The sequence below is a fragment of the Schistocerca piceifrons genome, chromosome 1 (genome assembly GCF_021461385.2).
Source record: "Schistocerca piceifrons isolate TAMUIC-IGC-003096 chromosome 1, iqSchPice1.1, whole genome shotgun sequence".
Lineage (NCBI taxonomy): Eukaryota > Metazoa > Arthropoda > Insecta > Orthoptera > Acrididae > Schistocerca > Schistocerca piceifrons.
In genome coordinates, this window is record NC_060138.1 from 446186137 (window position 1) to 446212779 (window position 26643).

Consider the following 26643-nt stretch of genomic DNA (forward strand, 5'->3'; position numbering starts at 1 on the left):
CTGAAATGCTTCTAATCTCTTCAGTTATGCTTTCCCCACAGTCCATGTTTGGGTACTATACAATGCTGTGCTCCAAATGTACGTTTGCAGAAATTTCTTCCTCAAGTTAAGGCCTATGTTTGATGCTAGTAGATTTCTCTTGGCCAGGAATGTCTTTTTTGCAGCGATAGCTTGTTTTGATGTCCTCTTTGCTCTGTCCGTCGGTGATTATTGTGCTCCCTAGGCAGTAGAATTTGTTAACTTCATCTGCCTCGTGACCATCAGTCCTGATGTTAAGTTTCTCACTGTTCTAATTTTTGCTATTTGTCATCACTTCTAACTGTCTTCAATTTACTCTCAATCCATATTCTGTACTTATTAGATTGTTCTTTACACGCAGAACATCCTGTAATTATTCTTCGCTTTCACTCAGAATAGCAGTGCCATCAGTGAATCGTATCATTGATATTGTTTCATCTTAAATTTTAATTTCACTTCTGAACCTTTGTTTTATTTCCATAATTGCTTCTTCGATGTACAGATTGAACAGTAGGGGCGAATGATTAAATCCCTGTCTTACGCCCATTTTAGTCCGAGCTCTTGGTTCTTGGTCGTCCACTCTTATTATTCCCTCTTGTATATTACCTGTCCCTTCCTATAGCTTACCCCCATTTTTCTCAGAATTTCAAACATCTTACACCAATTTACATTGTCGAACGTTTTTTCCAGGTCAACAAATCATATGAAAGTGTCTTGACACTTCTTTAATCTTGCTTCCATTATCAACCACGTCAGACTCGCATGTCTGGGGTCTCCACCTTTTCTAAAGCCAAACTGATCATTGTCTAACATATCCTCAATTTTCTTTTCCATTCTTCGGTATATTGATCTTGTCAGCAACTTAGATGTTTGAGCTGTTAAGCTGATTGTGCGATAATTCTCGCACTTGTCAGCTCTTGCCATCTTCGGAATTGTGTGGATGATGCTTTTCCGAAAGTCAGATGGTATGTCGCCAGACTCATATCTTCTACACACGAACGTGAATAGTCGTTTTGTTGCCACTTCCCCCAATGATTTTAGAAATTCTAATGGAATGTTATCTATCCCTTCTGCCTTATTTGATCTTAAGTCCACCAAAGCTCTTTTAAATTCTGATTCTAATACCGGGTCCCCAATCTCTTCTAAATCAACTCTTGTTTCTTCTTCTATCATATCAGACACATCTTCCCCCTCATATAGGCCTTCAATGTACTCTTCCCAACTATTCGCTGACTCCTTTGGCTTTAACAGCAGAACTCCCATAGCACTCTTAATGTTACCATCCTAGTTTTCAGTTTTATCCTAGAGTGTTTTGACTTTCCTATAAGTTGAGTCAGTCCTTCCGACAATCGTTTCTTATTAGATTTCTGCACATTTTTCATGGAGCCATTTTGTCTTAGCTTTCCTGCGCTTCCTATTTACTTCGTACCTCAGCAACTTGTATTTCCGTAATCCCGAATTTCCTTGAATAAGTTTGTACTTCCTTCTTTCATCAACCAGCTGAAGTATCTCTTCTGTCACCCTTGGTTTCTTTCCAGTTACCTTCTTTGTACTGGTGTTTTTCTTTCCAACTTCTGTGGTAGGACTTTTTAGAGATGTCCATTCCTCTCCAACCGTACTGCCTACTGAGGAATTCCTCATTGCTGTATCTTTAGTCCACCAGCATATCTCATCATTCCTCAGTACTCCTGTATGCCACTTATTTGCATATTGATCCGTCCTACTCTTCATCATTACTACATTGTGGTAGAAGTATATTTGCTCCTGGGCACACCTTACAATCCAGTATCTGTGTGTGGCCCTCATGTAATCTAACCGAAATCTTCCCATATCACCCGGCCTTTTCCAAGTATACTCCCTCCTCTTGTGATTCTTGAACAGAGTATTCTTTATTAAAAAGCTGAAGTTGTTACAGAACTCAATTAGTCTTTCTCCTCTCTCATTCCTTGTTCCCAGCCCATATTCTCCTGAACTACTTCTTCTACTCCTTCCCCTACAACTGCATTCCAGTCCCCCCATGACTATTAGATTTTCATCTCCCTTTACATACTGCATTACCCTTTCAGTATCCTCATATATTTTCTCTATCTCTTCATCTTTAGCTTGTGATGTCAGCATGTATATCTGAAATATCGTTCACTGTGTTGGTTTGCTGTCGATTCTGATAAGAACAACCCTATCGCTGAACTGTTCACAATTACAAAATCTCTGTTCTACGTTCCTATTTGTAGTGAATTGTACTCCCTTTATACCATTTTTTGCTGCTGTTGATGGGGGGAGAACTTATCCTTTCATTGATTATTGAATCTTTTCTCGTGGTCTCCTCCCCCTTGGCAGTTTAAGCAGCAGCGGTGGTGGCGGCGGAGGATTAGTTCTGTGGTGCATAGTGTACATTTTTTGCAAGTGGAATGGATTGTAAAAACTATTTGGTTGAAGTCTTCCAGCAATTATTTGGTTGCATCCTTTATGAAATTCTCTATTTCTGAATGAACTGGGATCATCTCCATTAACATTGGTAATGAACTGCCATTTCTCTTCTTTTAAATGGTTTAAATTTTGTTTTGCTTGTGTGTGTGTGTGTGTGTGTGTGTGTGTGTGTGTGTTCTTTGTCTTAATAACAGATATTCCAGTTACACACATTCCATTTGAGAGAAGCAGTGTTCAGTCCATCACTAGGCCACATGGTAAGTTGTTTAGGTTTTCCATAAATGACTTCAGTCACATATTTGTGTATCTCAAAGTAGGCTGCTGAATATTAAACCATAAAAAAGACCATATTTGTGAGAATGATACTATACAAAATCAGTAGATGGATATTCATTATTATTGAGATATAATGAATTGCTATGTACTTAAAAGTTTTCTGGTTTCATTTTAAAACAGGTCAGTTTGGATCCTCCAATAAAGCAGGGTCAGACAAGGTACCACTACCTTGTTTTTCAATTTGGTCAAGAAGAGGACATTACTGTTGAACTACCTATATCAGAGTAAGTTTTGCATGTGCTGCTCTTGTAACTTTGCACTACATTATAAAAGCAGTAGTGTTTTTGTACATCATGTCCAGTCAGTTTGTTATTTTATGTGACAATTCCCAAATCCTGACACTGTTGTTGGGCAGGAAAAAAACAGGGAATTTAAAGTGCCAGAACAAAATTCACTAAGAAAAATGATTTTTAAAAAATGTATGACATCATACCAAAGAAAATAAAACAAAATTGTTGGAGACAATTGCTAAAAGTGGAAAAGAAATGAGGAAAGTGGATCAATTTTTAAATTAAGAAAAAAAAGGTCAAATTGGCAAAAGGAGTAAGAAAAAACTGTAGCATCTCACTGAGAATTATGAAAGAACCCATTTACAAATTTGACAAGTATATTATGCACTATATCAAAAACATAGTTTAAAGTAGCTATAAAGGATCAGAACTTTGAGTGCATCCGTTTAGAAAGATCTATTAGCCAAAGAGAGTTGAAGCTTTAAGTGAAAGTGAATACAGTTGTAAAACTGCCATAACAACACAGCCACACATTGCAACTGCATCACATTTTTGTGTGATGGCTGTTCAATAAAGAATGATCATAAGTTTTTTAAGGTTGTAATTAGAGGCAACTGTCTGTAATGAAAATTTTTGCCTGGTTTCATCATTTTTAAAAAGCTGTATCAGTGTATTTTTAACTTTTTGTATATCATTTTGTCAGTTTTGCTAAATTTTATTCCCAGTTTCAACAATAAAAGCTAAAGTAAAAATCATTGGTAGCGTATTTGCAGTGAAACATCTTTTATTTGTACATAAATTCAAAAAGCATGAAAATTATAAATCTGATGAAAACACATACATCAAAGCGTGAATGTTTGGAAAACATGTATACTGCCACTGTACATAATCTACAAATTAGTCTGAGAAAGACGCGATACCATATCTTCCATATCACTGGGAGTCAGAGCTGTTCTCCTGTCAGACAGTAGATTGCAATATGTTGAAAATGACCTCTCACCATCAACATATTATGACTGGATCCACAAAGTCTTAACTGCAGCTCCCACAAAGTGCTCATACTCTGATTTCCAGGAAGGAAGAATAGCACTTTCATAAACATCTTTACCTTTTCTACAAGAACGAGCAACTAAATCTCTTAATGTTGTCTATGTTACAAGACATTCTGATGTTGAAAGTTCTTGTAGAATGGGAATTTACGTCATTAGCTGAGAACTGTCTAATAACCTTTCATTATGTTTCTTGAATCAAACAGTTTACTGATAGAAGAAATGACAGTCTTTCCTGTGTCACACTTGATTAAGAGGTTCAGTTTCATTAGGCTTGCTCTGTCTGCAGATTAGAACAGGAATGTTAAATTTACTTGCGTTTGCTTCAGCAGTTTGATGTTTATCCAAGGTTGTGTTGGGGATGGGAATGCTTCCTCTATAATTTTTAATCTCTTGAATGGTCACTAAGCTTAGATTGTAGACCATGAATTAATGGTATCTTGGAGCTCTCTAATGTCAGCAGAAAATTGCAAAATTTTGAGCACTGCTCAACAATAAAAACAGCTAGGCTTTCAATAGAGTTCAAGGCTGTAAAATAGTTCACAACAACACACATCTTCAACAGTTTCAACAAATTCTCTATGGTGCTTGACACTTTCACCAACTGTTGAAGACAGGACTTGTTTAAATATTTCCCCTTTGCAAGAACAATAAACACAAATTACATAAAACCATTAGCGGCACATACACTGACAAATCAAAACATTTGGATCATTACCGCCCTTGAGATCGAATGCCGCACAGTGGCATTGTGTGTATGTGATGTAGTAAACGAAAGTTTATAAGTGGAGAAGAGGTAAAGGGGGAGAAATTGTAATGGTGATATGAGCTACAAATAAGGAAAGTCACTAATGTAAGCAATTATGACAGATGACAGATTGTTATGGCAAGGCACCTGGGACCAAGCACCTCAGGTATGGCCAAACTGGCTGACAGTCATATGCTACTGTTGTGCGCATCTTTATGGTGATGGCATCTTCCAGCAAGATAAAAGTTTGTCACAAAGCCAGAATCATGTTACAGTGGGTTAAAAAGCATGATAATGAACTAATGTTGCTATCTCGCACACCAAATTTGCATAGTACGAAAGTGATGGACTCCATCTGGGACACTACCAGATGCCAGTCCCATGCTCACAGACCACCAATATGTAATTTATAGGCATTGCATGACCTGTGTACAGATATCTGGTGTCTCATAGCTCCAAAACCTACCTAGGAGTTGTCGAATTTGTGCCATACAGAATTATTCATGTATATGGAGTTGCAGAGGTGGCCCAGTATGCTATTAAGCAGGCGGTCAAAAAGTTTTGGTGTGCACATGTCTTTTATTCTGTTTTCTAAGAAAATAAATTCTTTTTCAAATTTTGTTACAGAGAGGAACTGCAAGAAAAATATGAAGGAAAATTAAGTAAGGAAATGACTGGCCCAACATATGAAATTTTGGGAAAAGTTATGAAAGCCATTGTAAACAGAAAAATTACAACACCAGGAAATTTTGTTGGGTAAGTTGCAAAATTTGCACTATGAACTTGTTTTAATATCTTCTTATGTTAACCGTTACTTTGAAGTATAAAATGTGTAGAAATATTGTGATACGTTGTTGCTGTGCGTTAAATACTTCAAAAATATAATTTTGTTTGCAGGCACTCTGGTACACCAGCTATATCTTGTTCATACAAGGCAGCTGCTGGATACCTCTACCCATTGGAAAGGGGATTTATTTATGTTCATAAGCCTCCTGTGCATATTAGATTTGAAGAAATTGTCAGTGTTAATTTTGCAAGAAGTGGTGGTGGTACAAGGTAAATAATATTCAGTAGATTTTCATGTATAACCCTGAACATGTTTATCATAATAGGAACTAGCAGAGGATTCTTTCTGCACCTTGTTCAGTTTTCATCCACGTATGTATGCACAGATTGTTCAGACTTCACATAGGATAATTCTTGTTGAAGACCATGCATTCGCATTGTACCGACGTATCAAACAAGATCACTAAAGAACCTCACCTCAAATTTTTAATTCAACACTAGACTGGCAAGTTGTAATGACATACTTGCTGCATACTCTGGTACTTGGTACATGTTATTTGTCGTAACTATGGTGTTAAAGACTGAAGGTGAATGTTTAGCAATCTAAATTGATCATCAGCATTATAGCTTATGATCAAGACAAATAAACTCTATATTTGTATTTGGGGCTGTTCAAGATGATTGGATGAACAACAAAAGACAAAGTGAGGAAAAATGTTGTAAGGTGCATTTGCTAACTTAAATAGAATTACGAAGATCAAGTTTTCAGTTTGCCTTAAACATGAAGTTTATGGTCAGTGAATACTAAAAGTTTTGATTTATGGACTTTCACTGTGAAACCTATTTAGAAAGTGAAAGTTGTCAGTGGATAGTAGAGATATGCATTTAGGAAACTGCTAAGAGGGACAGGTAAACAAGCAATGTGGATCAAAGAATAGACTTGTGTGGAAGATGTTGTTATGGCTGTAATGAATATGAAATGGACCAAGGAAATTGAGTGGTAGATGGGCCATGGAAGTTCTTTACTGGTTTCCAAGACCTGCAGAGATGCCAAGTTTTTGAAGAAGCTATTGGCAATGGGAACAAGAGAATTGTGGTGTGGGGTTTGGGGGCCCTCCACTGGAATTCTTTCAAAAACTGACAATAAAAATATCAATTTGAAACCTAAATGTAATGCTTGTATAGTAAAAACTTAGGCCTTTCACACCTAGTAAGAAAGACAAGGAAGGGTGCTGGAAATTTAAAAATTAGATGTCCAAGCTATGTTTTTCAAAATATAAAATGCAAATGTTATTTTAAAGCTAAATATTAGTGGAGTGTAAAATAAGATCATTTTTTCAAAGGACAAAAAGTCAAAAACATTGCATGGTTGATGAGAACAATTAAAGGAACTTTGAAAGAAATAAACATTGAACTTAAATCATTACTCTTGCATTAATAACTTATATCTTCAGAACTGCTAACAACACAAAGAAATTTCAGCCTGTGTTAAAAAGTGTAACAGGCAAACCAAACAAAAGTATACAGTGACACTTCAAACACAGCCATGTTAACGAAAAAGCCAGTCATTGTGGAAGCATTCTCACATGAGAATGCAATGCAGTTCCTCGAGGGAATGTTCTTTCCTCTTAATTCTGTATTTGATGACTCAGTGCTTCTACTCTTTCAGTGAGTATCTTTTTTATTTACATTATACCAAAACTTTTTTAATGACCTTTTGCATGTAATATTTGATTTTTCTGTTTTAATGGTTTAGTACCAGCTACACTAATTCACAATTGTATTTTACAGGTCATTTGATTTTGAAATTGAAACAAAATCCAGTGTTGTCCATACATTTAGTAGTATTGAAAAAGATGAATATGGAAAATTATTTGATTTTATAACAGCAAAGAAATTGCGAGTGAAGAACAGAGGAAAATCGGTAAGGCACTTCTGTCATTTTTCTTGTAAGTTGCTGTCCCTGCCGCCTTCTTTCTGTCTCGAAGAAAACCCTGGAGAGAGAGGAAAAAAAACTGTTGCCGTATTTATTCAGTTTTGATGACTGCTTTTCTCCTGCCATAAATATTCATAGCATATTAGGTTTTTATCTGTTTTATTTCCAGTCATACCCTCCATCATTATAACATACATTCAGAAAAGGTTACTGTTAATAGTTCATTTAGGTTGTTGTTGTTGTTGTTCAGCAAGCCGGCTTGAAGCAGCAATTAGTATAAATATGCCTACTAAAGATTATTACTACTTCTTCTCCTCGTCCTCCTGCTCCTCCCCTTCTTTTTTTGTGTTTTTTAGACTTCTTACTGATGTGATGGAGCACACCACTATTCCTCTCCTGTGCAACCCTGTTGTCTCAGAGTAGCACTTACGACCGATGCTCGCAATTGTTTGTTGGATATATTGCCATCTCTGTTTTCCCCTACAGATTTTGCCCTCTATATCTCGCTTTAGTACAATGGAAGTTATTCCTTGATACAGATTAACACTTGTCCTATCATTTTGAAATTTGGTTCCAAGGTGCATACGTCCTTCCTCTGTAATGGTGCAATGTAAACGTGGCACTTTGTGACCACACCCTTGGGCTCAGTGATGCTTCGCACAACAAGATGTTGTCACAAGCAAAAAAAGGCCAGAGCTCAGAAATGCAAGTCAGGTGTAAAGTAGGTTAATGATATCACATTGGCACCAAATTTCACCACAATTCTGCCCTAGGCCACCATGGAAGTGTCACATGATGGGAAGGCTGTCATCTCACAACCCTGTAACCACATCTGACCCATTCTCTTGACGCGTATATGATGGTGTGAGAACCGCAATACCCATTGTTGAAATCATGCAGTTTTCTTATGGGTGGAAAACAGGCTCAGACTCGACACAAAGAAGCCTCAGGAAGTGGCATAAAGGGCTTCAATGAAACCACCGCTTTCATTGGGGCATTCATTTGCAAACATTTTGCAGTGAATTAAAAAGGGTTAACACTGTGATGGTCAACAGAACGACATTCTCGACAACCATTGACACTGCTGGCATCCCACAGATGATTTTTTCTTTAAGGAGATTATGGGTCTATATCTCATTTGAACTTGGACAGGCTTCTTTGGAGTGTAGCGCTGCCACAATTTTTCCTCTGGTTGGAGCGACTAGGAAACGTTCAAAACCATTTGATGGATTTGAAAGTGAAATGTATTCCCAGGTTTGAATATAAACCACTTGTGATCTGAAGCAGCAAATAGTATGTATGGTTTTTCACACCTGCTGTTCTGCACTCTCCTGTGGTGTGATCACGGGAAGGTGCGACATTGACATGTAAGACGGAGGGTTCCTGTAAGATCCTCCCACCCCCAGTTTGGCAACACCCTCTGTGCCACACCTGCATATTCGTTGAGCACTTTAAAAAATACAACAGTACAGAGAGAACCCTTGACTGATTCCTAAGCACCTGCAAGAATGAAACTCCTTCAAAACTCTCATATTCTGCATGTCCCCTAGTAGGCGCTAGAGCTGCAGTATAGCACCACTCAGGTGTAGGGAGTTGAAGGGGTTGCCTGCTCTCAGGTGCCCAGGAATTGTCAAGGGTTCTCTCTGTAGAGGTACATATTTAAAGTGCTCACCAAAGGTGCATGGGTGGCACCGAGGTTGTTGCTGAGCTGGGGGTTCTTAGAGAGACTTTGTGCCATGCATATGTCAGTGTTGCACCCTCTGTGATTATGCTGCAGCAGGGCTGAAAAAGCATGAACACCCCTTTCGCTTTGGATCAAATTTGTCGAAAGGTTTTGAATGATCCCTAGAGGTTCCATCATGTGTACCAAGAGTAAAAATTTGTGAATACACTACACCCCAAAGAAGTCAGATCATGTTCAAAATGGATTGCAGCCCCATAGTGTCCTTAAGTACCTTTGGCCAAATTTCACTCTACAGTGCAACAATGAGGCAGATGACAGGGCTTAAAAAACCCCTTCTTTTGTGCAGTGTAATAATTACTAAATTGATTCTATCAGAAAGGAGGAAATTGCCTTTTTTCCCTTGTGGTTTTGCCATGGGCTTGAGAGTTTATCTATTGCCATTAACCTTTAGCCATATGTAAATACAAAGAAAAATGTACATTTTGAAATTAGTATTTTCATGTATAATACTGCAGCTTTGGTGGTCAGAAATACCACAACCCTTTATTGGATCTACATTTAAGGTAAATTTATTAATACCACATTGTTATTCCATTTATACAAGTTACAAATGGTAAATGACAAAGAGACTTCTGCCACTGTTTTGTTACTAGTCCTCCAAGTAGGCGCTGTTGCAAGACACTGGATGCAGGTTTTGGAGGGGAGCAGTTCAGATTCCCTGGGCCATCCAGATTTAGGTCTTTCATGGCCCTTAAACTGCTTAAAGCAAATGCCAGGATGGTCCCTTCAAAAAGGCACATCTAATTTCCTTCCCTTATCTAAGACAGTCCGTAATGACCTCCTCATTGACAGGATGACATACTCCTGTGTGAAAATAGTGGCATATTTGGTGAATTTAATACTGAATACCACTATCATGCTTCACGGTCCTTGTTATAACAATATTAAATACATGTATGTGGTAGAACATTATGACCACTGACCTACTGTTACATAAACCCGTCCTGCTGATAGCGATGTCACCAGATGAGGAATGGCTACTAGTCACATGCATGCTGTCTGTGTGTAGAATGGGGAAAGTGTGCAATCCACTTGAATTTTATTGAGGGTGGATTGAGATGGTCCGAAGACATGGCAAGAGCACTTTGAAACTTAATGACTTGTCAGGTGTCCAAGGAGAGCTGTGGTGTCTTCAACACGTGGCAAAATCAAGGTGAAACTATGTCCAGATGTCATGGGGTGGGGTGGCGACCCATCATTACAGATGTTGGACATTATAAGCCGGACAAGCAGCGAATTGTGGCAGAACTAACTTCAGACTTTAATGCTGTGCAACATAAAAATGTTTCTGAATACATAGTGCACCGAACACTCCTAGAGATGGGCCTCCGCAACCAATGATCCATGAATGTTGCCATGACATCGGCAACTACAACTGAAACAGGCATGTGACCATCAGCATTGGATGCTCACACAGTGGCAGAGCATTGTGTGGTCTGATTAATCCCGATACCTTCTCCGTCATGCCAATGGGAGGGTGCGAATCCATCATCTTCCAGGGGAACAGCTTCTTGACACCTGCACTGTGGGATCGAGACAAACTGGTGACAGCTCCATTACCCTCTGGGGAATATTCACGTGGGAATCCATGGGTCCAGTGGAGCTCTTGCAAGGCACTATGACAGAAAGGAGTATCATAAACTGGGTGCAGACCATGTACACCCCTTCATAACAGTCGTGTTCCCTGATGGCAGTGGCATTTTTCAACAAGATAATGCGCCGTGCCACAAGATGAGGAGTGTGATGGAGTAGTTCAAGAAACACAGAGGCGAGTTCCAAATGATGTGCTGGCTGCCCGACTTGCCAGATGTGAACCCGGTTGAATACACCTGGGATGTAACTCAACATGACGGCAGAGCTTATTATCCCCCTGGAATTTAAAGGCATTAGGCGAGTTGCGTGTGCAGATTTGGTGTTGTCTCCCTCCAGTGACCTACCAAGGCCTGATTATTTCCATGCTACGACATGTCACCACTGTTATCCATGCCATAGGTGGACTACTGGCTATTAGGTGGTCATAATGTTCTGGTGTGGAAGCAGTGTATACAGATTATGATTACCTACCTAATAGCCGGTATGTCCGCCGTTGGCACAGATAACAGTGGCAATGCACCATGGCAATGAAGCAATAAGGATTTGGTAAGTCGCTGGAGGTAGTTGGCACCACATCTGCACATACAAGTAACTTAACGCCCATAAATGCCAGGGAGGGGGAGGGGGTCGATGAGTTCTGATGCCACGTTCAGTCACATACCCGATGTGTTCTATTGGGTTCAGATCTGGCAGCTAGGGGGGCCAGCACATCAATTGGAACTTCCCACTGTGTTCCTCAAACCACTCCATCACACTTCTGACCTTGTGACTGCCTTTGGGAGACATGATTGTCAAGAATGGGTGTACATGGTCTACAGCCAGTGTATGATACTCCTTGTCCCATGGTGCTTTGCACTAGCTCCACTTGACCCATGGATGCCATATGGATGTCCCCCAGAACATAATGGAGTGACTACCAGTTTGTCTCTGTCCAGTAGTATAGGTGTCAAGGGGCTGTTCCCTTGGAAGGTGATAGATTCACACTCTCCCAGGGCACAGTGAAGAAGGTATGAAGATTAACCAGGACTGTCAACATCCAGTGCCCATTTGTTGTTGTGGCTGATGTCGTATTGTTAACATTGCCACATGCATGGCTCTTCTGCTGTGGAGGCCCATTGTTAGGAGTGTTTAGTACACTGTATGTTCAGATACACTTGTACTCTGCCCAGCATTAAAGTCTGATGTTATTTCTGCCACAGTTTGCCGCCTGCCCTGTATTACCAGTCTGCCCAGACTGTGGCATCCAACATCTGTAATGAGGGATGGCCGCCCAACCCCACAACGTCTGGACATGATTTCACCTTGGTTTTACCATGTGTGGAAGACACTCACCATTACACTCTTCGAACATCTGACGAGTCATGTAGTTACCAAAATGCTCATGCTGAGCCTCCAGGCCATCACAATCTGCCCTCAGTCAAACTGAAATTACATCCCTTCCCCATTCTACACATGAACAACATCCTCTTTGATACTACATGCACCATGCAAGTGTATGACTAATAGTCATTCTTCGCCCAGTGATGCTTCTATTGCTTGGATAGGTTTATAATGACAGTAGGTCAGTGGCTGATCAGTGTCGATGTTTTGGTAACAGGCATTATTGTCAATTGTTTTGGAGACAGGATTGTTGGTCAGTACCTATACCAGAAAGCAAAATATTTAGTGTTGCTGGGACATGCAAATAAAAGTACGTACACTATCCTATCTTTTGGAACTGTAAGTTGCTTCGTCTGAGAGTAAAGAGATGGATAGGTTGGGGAAGTTTAAAAAGGAAGAGCAGGTCACACAGACTCCAGGACACATGAACAACATACCTGGCACGTGTTAAAGCTGAAGCTGGGGAACGAGATGATGAGGGAGGTGGTGAGTCAGATGAATCTTCAACAGATGAAGATTTTAAGCCAAATGAAGTTGAAAGTGATGTTGCAGAAGCGTAAGCCACCTTTTTTTAAATTATGGTTTTCTTGCCGAACTTGGAACAGTACCTAAATTTAGTGATTGCATTACTGTAGCTCTGACTGAACTGTTGTAAGAATAAGGGGCAGTCAGTTATTGTTATTCTCTTCTGGCTGGCCCTACTGGGTCCTTGTAGAACAAAGAGCATTTCAGATTTTAAAGTTATTCCTCGTGATGATATTATTTGCTTTCTCTCAGGATGGGCTCATTTTCTGTTGTTAGACTAAGTTTTTTTCCCAATCCAGTCAAGAATATTTCCCTCAAAGTTTTTGTGTAACGCATCCTGTTGTGTTACTGCTGGTTCTTTCAGATTTTCTTTCACTGCATCAATCCATTTTACTAATTAAATGTTAATATTAGTGCAACTGTTACAGAATTCCACAATCTGTGTGGTTAATCTGGTTGGCTCCATTATTACCTTTTTGTTCAGGTTTCTTCAGTATCTCTCTTTCTCTTAAAAGTGAGTGTCTCCGTTTGGTATACTATGAGACAGTCATGTAAATTTCAATCTAATTTTAAATGCATTGCAGGACAAACTTTCATATGCAGAAGACTTTGGTGATTCAGATCAGGAAGATGAACCAGATGCATACCTGGCACGTGTTAAAGCTGAAGCTGAGGAACGAGATGATGAGGGAGGTGGCGAGTCAGATGAATCTTCAACAGATGAAGATTTTAAGCCAAATGAAGTTGAAAGTGATGTTGCAGAAGAGTAAGCCACCTTTTTTTAAATTATGGTTTTCTTGCCGAATTTGGAACAGTACCTAAATTTAATGATTGCATTACTGTAGCTCATAATTATTTTGTTTTCTTACTGTAGTAAAGTTGTCGAGGCAAACACTTTTTGTACTGTCTAATGTACTAGGGCATACTGCAGTATGTTTCAAATGAATTTGTTGGCAACTGATGGACTTAGGGAGAAACTGTTAAAGGTCAGCAGTGTGAAGGTGTACATTTTTTTTAGGATAAACTAGACCTTACACAGTTGCCATGGTGTGACATATGCTTACAGTAAAAAAATTAAGTTGTTTTAAGCAGAATATGAACATTTCCTGGGAAATTACCTTTCTTGACTTGCATGCTTTTTCAATAAACTTTAATTTACACATCAATTTATATCTTTCTGTGTTGATGCACAGTTTCATTCAGATAGTTCCATATCTTCACCAATTTCTTTCCTTAAACTGCTGCCGTACTTATCCTTGCCACTCTGAATTAACTAAACTGAATAGCTTCTAAATCGATTTATGGCTTTTTCTTGTGAATGACGATAACGTCTGTCCTTGTTTCGGATAAGAGATGTTACCATACCCTAGGTTTCTCTTTTTGTGCTTTGGAACAAGCAAGGGTTTCTGGTGTGTGCAAGCAGTATCCTATTATAATATTGTGGCCATTATTAAATCATCAAATTGTGTTGCTCTAACTTTTGACAACTACGTTTAGCTTTCAACAGTAAACATTTTGTAGAATATTTTCAGCCACTCAGCTTTTCAACTAGTATATTGTAGATGAAAGCTTTAATTAATAAATTATGCAGTGTCAAAAGGGGTTGGAAGGGTTGTAGAAAAGTGCATTGTATCTGTAAGGGAACACACACAAAAGATGCTAAAGATACTAATTCCAGAGTATTTCTCCAGCACTTGGAGTCCCTGTCAAGTGTTAATGACTGCATACATTGAAGTGAGTTCATTGACATGCCCCATAACAGGTTGGTACACACAGAACAAAAGTGTAACAGATATGCTTAAGGGATTTAGATGTACTGGCAGTAAGTTTTTATATCCGTGAACATGTATGTGCTGTTCAGCTGTTTCTGCAGTATTAAATGCTTGCTGTAATGTTTATAAACAGGAAATGTTGACTGTCCTCAAATGAAACTGCACTGTAATTGTTTATGAATTCACAAATGATATGTTAACACACTAAAAATGTTTGTACAGAAATAAGCTGAAATTTGTTTCACAGGTATGATAGTAATCCTAGCCCATCTGATTCAGAAGAGGACTCTGATGAAGGTGGTTCAGACAAGGAGAAAAAGAAGGAGAAAAAGGAAGAAAAAGAAAAGAAGGAAAAGCCTCCCAAGAAAGCAAAGACTGTTGTACGTCTTTCTTTATCTTTTTATATGTGTGACACAGTTGTTATTCTTAGAGAAATTTTTTACAGATATATTAATACTGTTTGAATGATGCCAACTTTTTGATTGTTGCAGTCTGAAAAACCAAGAAAGAAAAGAGAAAAGAAAGAGAAAGATGAAAATAAGCCCAAGCGTCCCGCAACTGCATTCATGATGTGGTTAAATGCTTCACGTGAGAAGATTAAGGCCGACAATCCGGGTATTGCAGTGACAGAAATTGCAAAGAAAGGTGGAGAAATGTGGAGGGAGTTAAAGGATAAATCAGTAAGTATGAAAGACAGCAGACTTGGGCTGATTGTATGAAGTAGTTTGCCTAAGATTAACGCAGTAAATGACCTCAGATCAGACTGAACATGGAAATCTGTATTGTACAAACTCTGATCGCAGATTATATCAACTTGAATTAGGATCATTTTTGACCGAAGAAATTTCATGAACAGGGTAAAGTTCAGCTGCAATCGTCAGTTCACATCCAAATGATATTCCAAAACAAAACCATCATTTTGTGCAAATACAAGTCAAAAAGAAGTAAGTAATAAAGAAGTTATTATCACAAAAATTATTAAGTAATTATGTGAACACACCACACTCTCACATCTGAAGCTTGGATTGCCCCCCCTCCCCATTAAGGTTAGATAATTATCAGCTATGTAAGTAATGAGTGCAGATATTATTTTTGACTTAGAAAATTGCATGTCACTGTTTTTGTACACAGAAATAAATTGTGAAGTTCATGACATGAATTACACCTGGTACTTGTCAACACAGGAGAAAAGAAACTGAAGCAGAGTATCAGATGCCTCCATGTAAAACCTATTGCAGTAGTTCTGCTGGAGAGACTAGCTGGCTAGCTGATATTACTTGCAACTGTGATGCATTCTAAAGGTTGTAAATAAACAAAAGATCTCGTTGGAAACAGAAATAATTAAAACATTTTCTTCCACTGCAGTTACATCTTGTGACCTAACACAAAACAGGTTTTGATTAAAGCTGATTATCCTATGTAGGATATTGTAAATATTAATGTTGTTCAATGCTACAATATTCTTTTTTGACTAAATATTAAATGCTGTAAAGAAATTACATTTCTCCAGGGAGAAAATTATAGCTATGTCAATAGCTCAACAGATCAAAATGTTTTGAGCGTTAATCACATAAAAATATATGTGCCTTTTTGCATGCTACCATTTGAAAAACACCTTGTTTAGATATTTTGAACTGTTTGTGAAGTATGAGGGTGTTGTGACCACATGATTCATGTTTTGCTTGGAAATAACACTGGATGCAACTCCCTCAACCTTCCTGTGGATATAAAAACCAGTGTCTTGAGAACAATGATATATATAGCTCTGTTCTCAACTTTAAATACAATTTCAATATGTTAGCCATATTTCATACAGTGCAATCAGTGATGTAAAATGAACCATGTGGAAAGTCTAGCAATGTGTTTTTTTTCTCTGCAAAAATCTTAAATTATTTTGAAATGATTTATTTCGTTGGATGCAGCACAGTAACTGAGACAAAGTAATGAAAGGAAATTCAGTCATTTATTGAGCGAAAACATGAAACTGTAAAATGTGAACGAATCAAATTTTGTTGTCAAATAGTTTTCTTAAAATCAGATGATAAATATTTCATTAGTGGCCCGTATGTCCAGTCAGCTGCGTCACTAACATTTTGTGAATAGAATGAACAAACGTGGAAAATATATAAAATTTGTTTTGCCACATGAGTGAGGACAAACAAAACCGCAGTTCTTTGAAATGGCCTTTGTTTTGCTGTAAGATGATTGCACTATTGAAAAGCAGCAGTATCATTTTCCCGCTGGTGAACTGAATGTGTCACCGATTTAATGGTTTCTAGACGTTATTTGCCTTTCCCACCCAATTCAGTGATTACAAAATCTGCTGACTTTTAATTTCTACCTTTCATAGGAATTCATAGCCGTTTGACCTACGCTTGATAATGCTACAGGTAGAACTGACAAAGCACTTAGCATAGAAATAGAACCGAACATACAGTAACTATATTTTAATGGTAGGGAAAGAATTTCGGTGCAGTCAAAAAAAGTTACATTTTGTTTTCCAGTCACTATAGAACAGAGTTTGGGCACTTTAGGCTATAGGAGCCGAAGGCCATGAGTGTAAACAAACTATAACTTTGATCACCAGTGGGGAGAGGAGTGGTGAAGACAAACAAGCCCCGCCCCTCTTCCCCAGGACAGCAGCCTACAGCAGTACTGACACATTGTCAGAGGGATCACTGATATCTTCTGGTGTTGTAAGCGTCATAATCAAAATCCAGGATGGACCAGGATTACTCGCTTCACTTATCTTCAAAATAAGAAAATAAAACAATTGGCAATGCACAACACACAGCATTCACGGGCAGCTACCACACAATTATTGCTTGTTGAGGTTAGCAGGGTATTGTTCAGGCCTGACCTGTACTGGTATTCGATGCAAACACAGTTCAAAACATCTGTCACCTAAATTCCCACCTTAAAAGTGTCCACATTACACCAGCTTTTGAGCTTTAGCTGACAAACGAGCATAGGTGTTTCTTTGTTATAAAATGCTAGGTCCTTCACACGGCGTTTTTTTAGACAAACTATGTAATTGTCCACAATTTGCATGAAATGTAATTATTGAGTGCACTGATGCGACATTACATTCATACACTTTTTATTTTGCAAACAGGTTCTTATGCACTTTACCTTACCCAATTGGGCTTCACCAGATGACGTACAATACCATTAACTGGAAATTGGTTAAGTTTCTAATATTTATAAGCAGATAATGAAGCTGTTTTGAATTATCTCTGATAAAATAGTTCCTCTGGATACAGTTCACTGTAAAATAGCATCTGTTAAGTAATTTTGCATATTGGGGTAGAATTCACATTTATTCCAAAATGCTAATTTTTCTGGCTATTTATGAATATATGTAAGACAGCAGGTTTATGGAAAAGTAACCATGAAAGAGCACAATATTACTGACATGAATTGAAATTGACACTTCACCTTCATCATAGACCGCTAATATCCAACTCAAAATTCCAGTACAGATGTAATCCTTCGGCTTAAAACAACATTGACATACCTGTGTGCTCATCTATGCAGTGATTGATTTCTCGAGCACTTTTAAAGTGAAAAACTTAAGTTGTTAGAGTAACTGTATTTACAGTAGACTATTTATTATCCAACTCGTTACTATCCAGCCCTCCATAGTAATTGGCCTATGTAATTAATATAATAATACTTCTTCCTTGTAAAATCAGAATTAATTTATTGTCTGTGCTGTACTTTTCCAAAGCTTTAGAAAGTGGGGACCATCTGGAATGCTGTGTACTCTTTCAAAACGTTTTATGCCTCTTCTGTGCTTCTAGCACATTTGGAGTCACAATTATGAAGCACATACCGTGTTGTCAGTATTGAATAAATTACTGGATCCACTCTTCAACAAATTATACTCAGAAGCACACTTCCAATGATCAGCAGAATGGAGCTGGATCAGGTAGCAGGACCAGAGTGGCTGGAAGGTGGTCTCCCAGCGTGGGGAGGAGTATAGAGGTGAAGAAAAAGCCGTCCTGTGTACAGATTGCAGCTAGCACATTTGTAACAAAGGGCTAAGCTCAAATAACAGTAACTACACAACTCATAAATGTTGAACTGTAAAACAAGTGTGTAAACCACTATGATAACCACTCACACATGATGAACAGAAGTAGCATATGTACAAGATCTGTTCAAAAAATTCCGGAAATTTGTATAATTTTTCTACATTTACCTTTTACTTATTGTACATGATCACCTTCGAAATACTCTCTTCCACAATTGATACACCACTCACAATGCCGTTTACACTTCTGGAAGCAGCTTTGGTACGTATCTTACTGGATCATGTGAAGCACAGTCTGTGAATTTTCTTTTGTCTCGTCTATTGTTGTAAATGTCCATCCTTTCAACAGGGTTTTCAACTTCAGAAATAAATAAAAAAAAGTCCGCAGGGACCAGATCTGGAGGGCATGGAGGATGAGGCAGCACAATGATTTCGTTTTTTGTGTAGTACACACCAACGGGGATGAATCTGTGGATGTGTTGTTATAATGCAAGAGCCATGAAATGTCTCACCACATTTCAGGCCGCTTCCTTCTCACATTTTCTCGTAGGTGTCACAAAACGTCCCAATAGTACCATTGATTAACAGTTTGTCCTTGTGGCACAAATTCATGATAAACTAATCCTTCAAAAGTCAGAAAAAAGAAAACTATTAGAATGACTTTAACATTTGACCTGACTTGATGAGCTTTGTTTTGTCTTGGAGAACATTTCCTGGCCCATTGCGAATACTGAACCTTGGTCTCTTCATCATAACTGTAAACTCACTTCTCATCACCAGTTATGATTCTCTTAAGGAACATTTCGGCTCATTTGTGCAATCCAAAACTCTTCACAGATTGGGAGGCAAAGATCTTTCTGGTCTTGACTCGTGACCCCTGGGGCAAAAGGGCAAAATTGGCAGCAACACGATGCATTCCAAAAAACTGTGTCAGGATTTTGTTGCATGATCTAACTGAAATATTATATTCTTCTGCAATCTCTTGGGCAGTCATTCTTTGACAGGCACACACAATTTCGTTGACATTCCTGACAAGCATTGTCGGTAGACAACGAAGGGCATCCTGAGTGAGGGTCATGTTTAACTTCTGTGTAACCATTTTTAAACCATGTGAACCATTTGTGACACAGAGTATGGCTTAAATACTCATCACTGTAGGCTTCCTTCATCTTTTGGTTTCTCTCTGTACAGATTTTCTTGAGTTTCACGAAAAATCTAAAGCAGACGTGTCACTCCTCTAACTCTGCCACCTCGAAATTTGCAGACTGTGCAAGACAATGCTATACGCAATACAGCACTGAACAAAAACTAACAGATAAGCAACAATGAAACTTCTGGCAGTTACACATTAAACACAGGCGTGTGCAGGGATTCCAACCTCATTTCGCTCCAACACACAATTGCCACAAAATTACGAATGTCTTGGAATTTTTTGAACAGACCTAAGTTAGTAACTGTCAGAATGTGGCTCAGTAGTTGTGTCCTGGAATAGTCAGGTTCAATCTCTAGTCAGTTCTTGGATCCCCCCTCCCCCATTTGCCACTTTTTTCACCTCTGGTAGTGTTTGTTAATGTGGAAAATGCTGAGTTGTTTAAATTTAGGACTGAGTGTTCAAAAAAATTGTGCAGCAGCTATGATAGCTGCAGAATTTTGCTTGCACAGTACAATATAGCTATCAGTGCCTTAGATGAAGGGCCTGAAATATGTGACACTGTGTTCATCTACAAAAAAATTCCAGTGCCATCAGATAATTAAGCTAGCAGGAGTCATGATGCAGTTAGTGCAGAATTTATTAACAAAGTATTTACGCAAAAAAAAAAACTATTACAAAAGTGGAATAGATTTACCAGTTGAGAGTTTGAAAGCCTGATTTTCTTTTAGCCCCAGTTCTTTAATTTCTTTGACTATTTTTAATGTTGCCATTCTTAATACATGTTCTGCAAGCATGCTGTTTACTTTTACGTTCACACTCGAGGCACTCCAACCTTTTTTTTTTTTAACTGATATTTTCCCATCAGACTGCCCCCATTTTCTTGTTTCTTGGGATGCAGTAAAGACACTGAAGATTTTATTTACAGAATCCTGGCTTGTGTGTTGTAGTTAGAAGTTATTTTTATTTCAAAATAACAGTGTTGTGCTGCTATAGTTAACTTGCATTATCATTCTTACCAGCTCAACGTAAATAAATTCCCCTTATTTCCATTGTCATCAACAAGGATAAAATTAAGTTTATTTGTATTATCTCATTTACTGATGTTGCAAAGAGCAACAACATTTAGTGTCGTTTAAATCTCTGTCAAAACAAGAAATGAACAAGATCATAACTTATAATATTATAAGGCACTTTTCAGGCAGCATATTTGCTTTAAAAATTTTTATCAGAACATACTACAATGGATACAGATGACCGCTTATAACTTCACAATAAAATCTGTACAGTTATTGTAGGAGTTGGAAATAAGAATAAATTATGACTTTAGAACAGCAGTTAGCTTCTGTCCGTCTGTAAAAGTAGGTCTGATGAAATCACTGCCCCCAGTTTTATGCATTCAACCTTGAAAGGTTCTGACAACATTTGTGCTCCAGTTTGCACACCATGTGCAGTTACATAAAGATGAAATGTAACAATTGTAAAGGCATGAATGCTTTCTTGGTCCTTTTCTTAATATTGTTATAACACATTTTTAAACTTATCCAATCACCATTTTTCTCTATGTAAATCAAAGTCAACAGCTACTTTTTTCCATGTCTTTTCTTTATTGGTCACAGTAACTTTGGGTTTTTTGACCTCTGTTGTGTCTTTATACTGAAACAATACAATTTCAAGCAATAAATCTTTTTCAACTGGGGAGAAGTTTGAAGGTCGCAGCTTTTCCTGCTTACTTTCCTCCATCACAACACTTTTGATAATAAATACACTCTTGGAAATGGAAAAAAGAACACATTGACACCGGTGTGTCAGACCCACCATACTTGCTCCGGACACTGCGAGAGGGCTGTACAAGCAATGATCACACGCACGGCACAGCGGACACACCAGGAACCGCAGTGTTGGCCGTCGAATGGCGCTAGCTGCGCAGCATTTGTGCACCGCCGCCGTCAGTGTCAGCCAGTTTGCCGTGGCATACGGAGCTCCATCGCAGTTATTAACACTGGTAGCATGCCGCAACAGTGTGGACGTGAACCGTATGTGCAGTTGACGGACTTTGAGCGAGGGCGTATAGTGGGCATGCAGGAGGCCGGGTGGACGTACCGCCGAATTGCTCAACACGTGGGGCGTGAGGTCTCCACAGTACATCGATGTTGTCGCCAGTGGTCGGCGGAAGGTGCACGTGCCCGTCGACCTGGGACCGGACCGCAGCGACGCACGGATGCACGCCAAGACCGTAGGATCCTACGCAGTGCCGTAGGGGACCGCACCGCCACTTCCCAGCAAATTAGGGACACTGTTGCTCCTGGGGTATCGGCGAGGACCATTCGCAACCGTCTCCATGAAGCTGGGCTACGGTCCCGCACACCGTTAGGCCGTCTTCCGCTCACGCCCCAACATCGTGCAGCCCGCCTCCAGTGGTGTCGCGACAGGCGTGAATGGAGGGACGAATGGAGACGTGTCGTCTTCAGCGATGAGTCGCTTCTGCCTTGGTGCCAATGATGGTCGTATGCGTGTTTGGCGCCGTGCAGGTGAGCGCCACAATCAGGACTGCTTACGACCGAGGCACACAGGGCCAACACCCGGCATCATGGTGTGGGGAGCGATCTCCTACACTTGCTGTACACCACTGGTGATCGTCGAGGGGACACTGAATAGTGCACGGTACATCCAAACCGTCATCGAACCCATCGTCCTACCATTCCTAGACCGGCAAGGGAACTTGCTGTTCCAACAGGACAATGCACGTCCGCATGTATCCCGTGCCACCCAACGTGCTCTAGAAGGTGTAAGTCAACTACCCTGGCCAGCAAGATCTCCGGATCTGTCCCCCATTGAGCATGTTTGGGACTGGATGAAGCGTCGTCTCACGCGGTCTGCACGTCCAGCACGAACGCTGGTCCAACTGAGGCGCCAGGTGGAAATGGCATGGCAAGCCGTTCCACAGGACTACATCCAGCATCTCTACGATCGTCTCCATGGGAGAATAGCAGCCTGCATTGCTGCGAAAGGTGGATATACACTGTACTAGTGCCGACATTGTGCATGCTCTGTTGCCTGTGTCTATGTGCCTGTGGTTCTGTCAATGTGATCACGTGATGTATCTGACCCCAGGAATGTGTCAATAAAGTTCCCCTTCCTGGGACAATGAATTCACGGTGTTCTTATTTCAATTTCCAAGAGTGTACATTGTGTACCAAAAAGAATCACCAGATTGGGCACATCTATATTTCTGAAACTAATCAACATACACAATGAATTTTGTTTTTTTTTATAAATGGGAAACTCAAAAAGTTTTTTAATATCTTTTCATAGGTGTTCAGTACTCCCCCACCCCTTGAGATGCACGGCATATGTCAATGCGGTATTCAAATTGTTCCCACACAGCAGCGAGCATGTCTTGAGTTACAGCTTCCACCTTCCACAGCAGTTCATTCATTGTCGTTGGTAATGTAGGTACATTAATAGTCTTTTGTAAACCCCCACAAGAATCACATACAGTCAGGTCTGGTGACCTTAGAGGCCAGTAATGTAAGGCTGAATCATTTGGTCCATTGCAACCAATCCATCGTTCACTAATCCTTTGATTTAAAAATTCCCTCACTTCCAGATGCCAATTTGCTACCTACCGGTAACCATGTAAAACTTCGATGCTCTTCCTAACAGTACATCGTTCGCGCACGTCTCAAATAACGTAATAGTTACGATTTTTTAAAAATTGGATGATTCTTTTTGATACACCCTGTATTATGTATCTATGCTGCATGATTAGGATCTGTGGTCAAAGAATGGAAATCGTGTCAACAGCTGATTTTTTTGCGTTGTTAAGTTTATTTCTTGCGAATTTAGATCAGCACCAACTTCCATTCAGTTGATCAAAGTTTAGTGTTACACAGTACAATGTGATCAAAGGTATCTGGACATCCTCAAAATACATATGTTTTTTACATTAGTTGCATTGTGCTGCCACCTACTGCCAGGTACTCGATATCAGCGATGTCAGTAGATATTAGACACCGTGAGAGAGCAGAATTGAGCGCTCTGTGGAATTCACAGACGTCGATCATGGTCAGGTGAATGGGTGCCATACATCTGTCTGTGAGATTTTATCTCACACTCCTAAACATCCCTAGGTCCGCTGTTTCCGATGTGATAGTGAAGTGGAAACATGAAGGGACACGTATAGCACAAAACCGTACAGGCCAACCTCGTCTGTTGACTGACAGAGACCGCTGACAGTTGAAGAGGGTTGTAATGTGTAACAGGCAGACATCTATCCAGACCATTACACAGGAATTCCAAACTGTGTCAGGCTCCACTGCAAATACTCTGTCAGTTAGGTGGGAGGTGAGAAAACTCGGATTTCATGGTCAAGTGGCTGCTCATTAGCCAAACATCACCGCCAGTAAATGCCAAACAGCGCCTCACTTGGTGTAAAAAGTGTAAACGTTGGACAATTGAACAGTGGAAAGAGTGACAAATCACGGTACACAATGTGCCGATCTGATGTCAGCATGTGGGTATGGCGAATGCCCGGTGAACGTCATCGGTCAGCGTGTGTAGTGCCAACAGTAAAATCCAGAGGCGGTGGTGTTATGGTGTGGTTGTATTTTCCACGGAGGGGTCTTGTGTCCCTTGTTACTGCTTGTTGTTTCGCGTGGCACTATTGCAGCACAGGCCTACATTGATGTTTTAAGCACCTTCTTGCTTCCCATTGTTGAAGAGCAATTCGGGGATGGCGATTGCCTTTCAACACTGTTACACAACTATAACATCCCTGTAATGGACTGGCCTGCACAGAGTCGTGACCTGAATCCTATAGACCACATTTGGGATGTATTGGAATGCTGACTGTGTGGCAGGCCTCACCGACTGACGTCAATACCTCTCCTCAGTGCAGCACTCCATGAAGAATGGGCTCCCATTCCCCAAGAAACCTTCCAGCACCTGATTGTATATATGCCTGCGAGAGTGGAAGCTGTCATCAAGACTAAGGGTGGGTCAACACCATATTGAATTCCAGCATTAACGATGGAGCGCACTACGAACTTGGAAGTCATTTTTAGTCAGGTGTCCGGATACTTTCGATCACATAGTGTATTTATACCATTGGCCCTTACCAGGATATATGCTCTGTTTAGCCATCTAAAGCACGTTTACATTGTGTAATTAAGTCTGTGGAGAAAATAGATAAATGTATACTTACAGAATTAAAAACTCACTCTGTCACAATGTTTTCCCCAATAAATTTTTTAACAAATAACTTGATTTGTATATTAACATTTGTGTGTTATCAGTTCACAATATTTCTTAAAACTGTGTTGTATATAGTTGAAGATGACCTGAAAATTGTGTGTGTGTGTGTGTGTGTGTGTGTGTGTGTGTGTGTGTGTGTGTGTGTGTGTGTGTGACTGCCAGTAACATACTTCTTTCCTATAAATTTTTTATATCCTAATTAGTATAGTAGTAATATAAACTACAAATGTTAGAGAACTCCATACAAACAGTGATGCACATATAAATGTGGCAGTCAAATTATAGGAAAAAAAATATTAATACCTTTAGCTTTATCTTTTAGCATACTGACTTTGTTTTGCAGTGAAGTGTATTTTGCTTTTTGCATAAGCTGACAGAGGAAAACTAAGACTTAATGTAAGAGCAATGACACTGTCCTGTGTTACAAAGATTATCATATTGTACAGCAGCCAGAATTGTCACACATCCGTTGTACATTTTACTTGTACTTGCAATATAGAACATGGAATATAAGAAAAGAAAATGTGGTCTTGCTAAACATTATTCAACTGGTTTCATACTTTAAATGTTTACTAGGAGTGGGAAGCAAAAGCAGCAAAGGCAAAAGAAGAGTACAATAAGGCAATGAAGGAGTACAAGCCACCACCTGCTGATGAGAAGAAAAAAGAAAAGAAGGAACCAAAGAAACGTGAATCCAAACCTTCACCAGTTAAAGCGGGCGCCTATAAGAGTAAAGAATACATAAGTGATGACAGTAGTGATACTGACGATGAGAAGAAAACTGCTTCTAAGAAGGTGAGTACCTGTCCTTCCATTGTCAGCTGTCCACATTTTGACTTTCTTGTTACATTTCATGACTAATCTTTTTTTTAATGTTTCTCCCCACTTCTAAATTTTTACCAAGAAGGCTGATAGTGTTCCAAAGGAAAAGAAACCTGAAGTTAAGAAAGAAATAAAGGAAGAAAAGGCGTCTGATGAAGAAGAAGATGATGATGATTTTGAAGAACCAATTGAGAAGACACCACCCACCAGTGAGGATGAAGACTCTGCCTCTGGATCAGAAAGTGACTAACTGGTATTTTTGTGAAAAGTGTTTGAACTTCATTCCAATCACAGTGAATCTTGTGTAAGACAAAACGTAAATGTGTAGTTACTGATGCACATCTCATACCTGAGAATTTTACTGGTGACTTACATAATATCAAGCTGTATATATTTACTTTTTTGTATTTGTTGCTAAGACTTTTTAAAAAATACAATAATTCTGTAAAAGCCATTTGTCAGTTATCTCAACTGTGTGATATACCGTCATACCATCATCATACAAATAACTTACTGCATGTGAAAACTGCCTGGAATGGATGGGCAACAGCCAAAATAATCTTAAAAGTAACTAAATTGGAATCCATTGGTGCACAGTGACTGTCAAATATTAAAGTGTAATGGAGGACAGCAGTCAGTCACAGAATCTGTAGTTCATAGCAGATCCATATTTCAACTATAACATAGTCATCGTCAGTGCTAAAATGCAAAAGCATAATGAACCAGGAACAGGTACAAAGTACATATATATCACAGTTATACGAATTCATATTAGTGGGGACATAGTGATAACATCCCATTACCAGAAGAGTCAACAGGAATAAACATGTCTGAG

At 39.3% G+C, this 26643-nt stretch overlaps 1 protein-coding gene across 2 annotated transcripts in view; it reads left to right on the forward strand.

Annotated features, from left to right (window-relative positions):
• The window catches only part of LOC124791682 (FACT complex subunit Ssrp1), a 91397-nt gene extending 65135 nt beyond the window's left edge, over positions 1–26262 (forward strand). Inside the window, exons 7-15 of one of the 2 annotated variants that reach the window (XM_047257879.1) lie at positions 2902–3005; positions 5436–5564; positions 5706–5864; positions 7386–7518; positions 13357–13538; positions 14792–14924; positions 15036–15224; positions 25563–25781; positions 25891–26262. In XM_047257879.1, the coding sequence (XP_047113835.1) occupies positions 2902–3005; positions 5436–5564; positions 5706–5864; positions 7386–7518; positions 13357–13538; positions 14792–14924; positions 15036–15224; positions 25563–25781; positions 25891–26058 (1416 nt within the window). In that variant the 3' untranslated portion in view covers positions 26059–26262. The remainder of the gene's footprint in view (positions 1–2901; positions 3006–5435; positions 5565–5705; positions 5865–7385; positions 7519–13356; positions 13539–14791; positions 14925–15035; positions 15225–25562; positions 25782–25890) is intronic. The other variant, XM_047257880.1, reaches the window with a different exon arrangement.
• Positions 26263–26643: the final 381 nt, after the last annotated feature.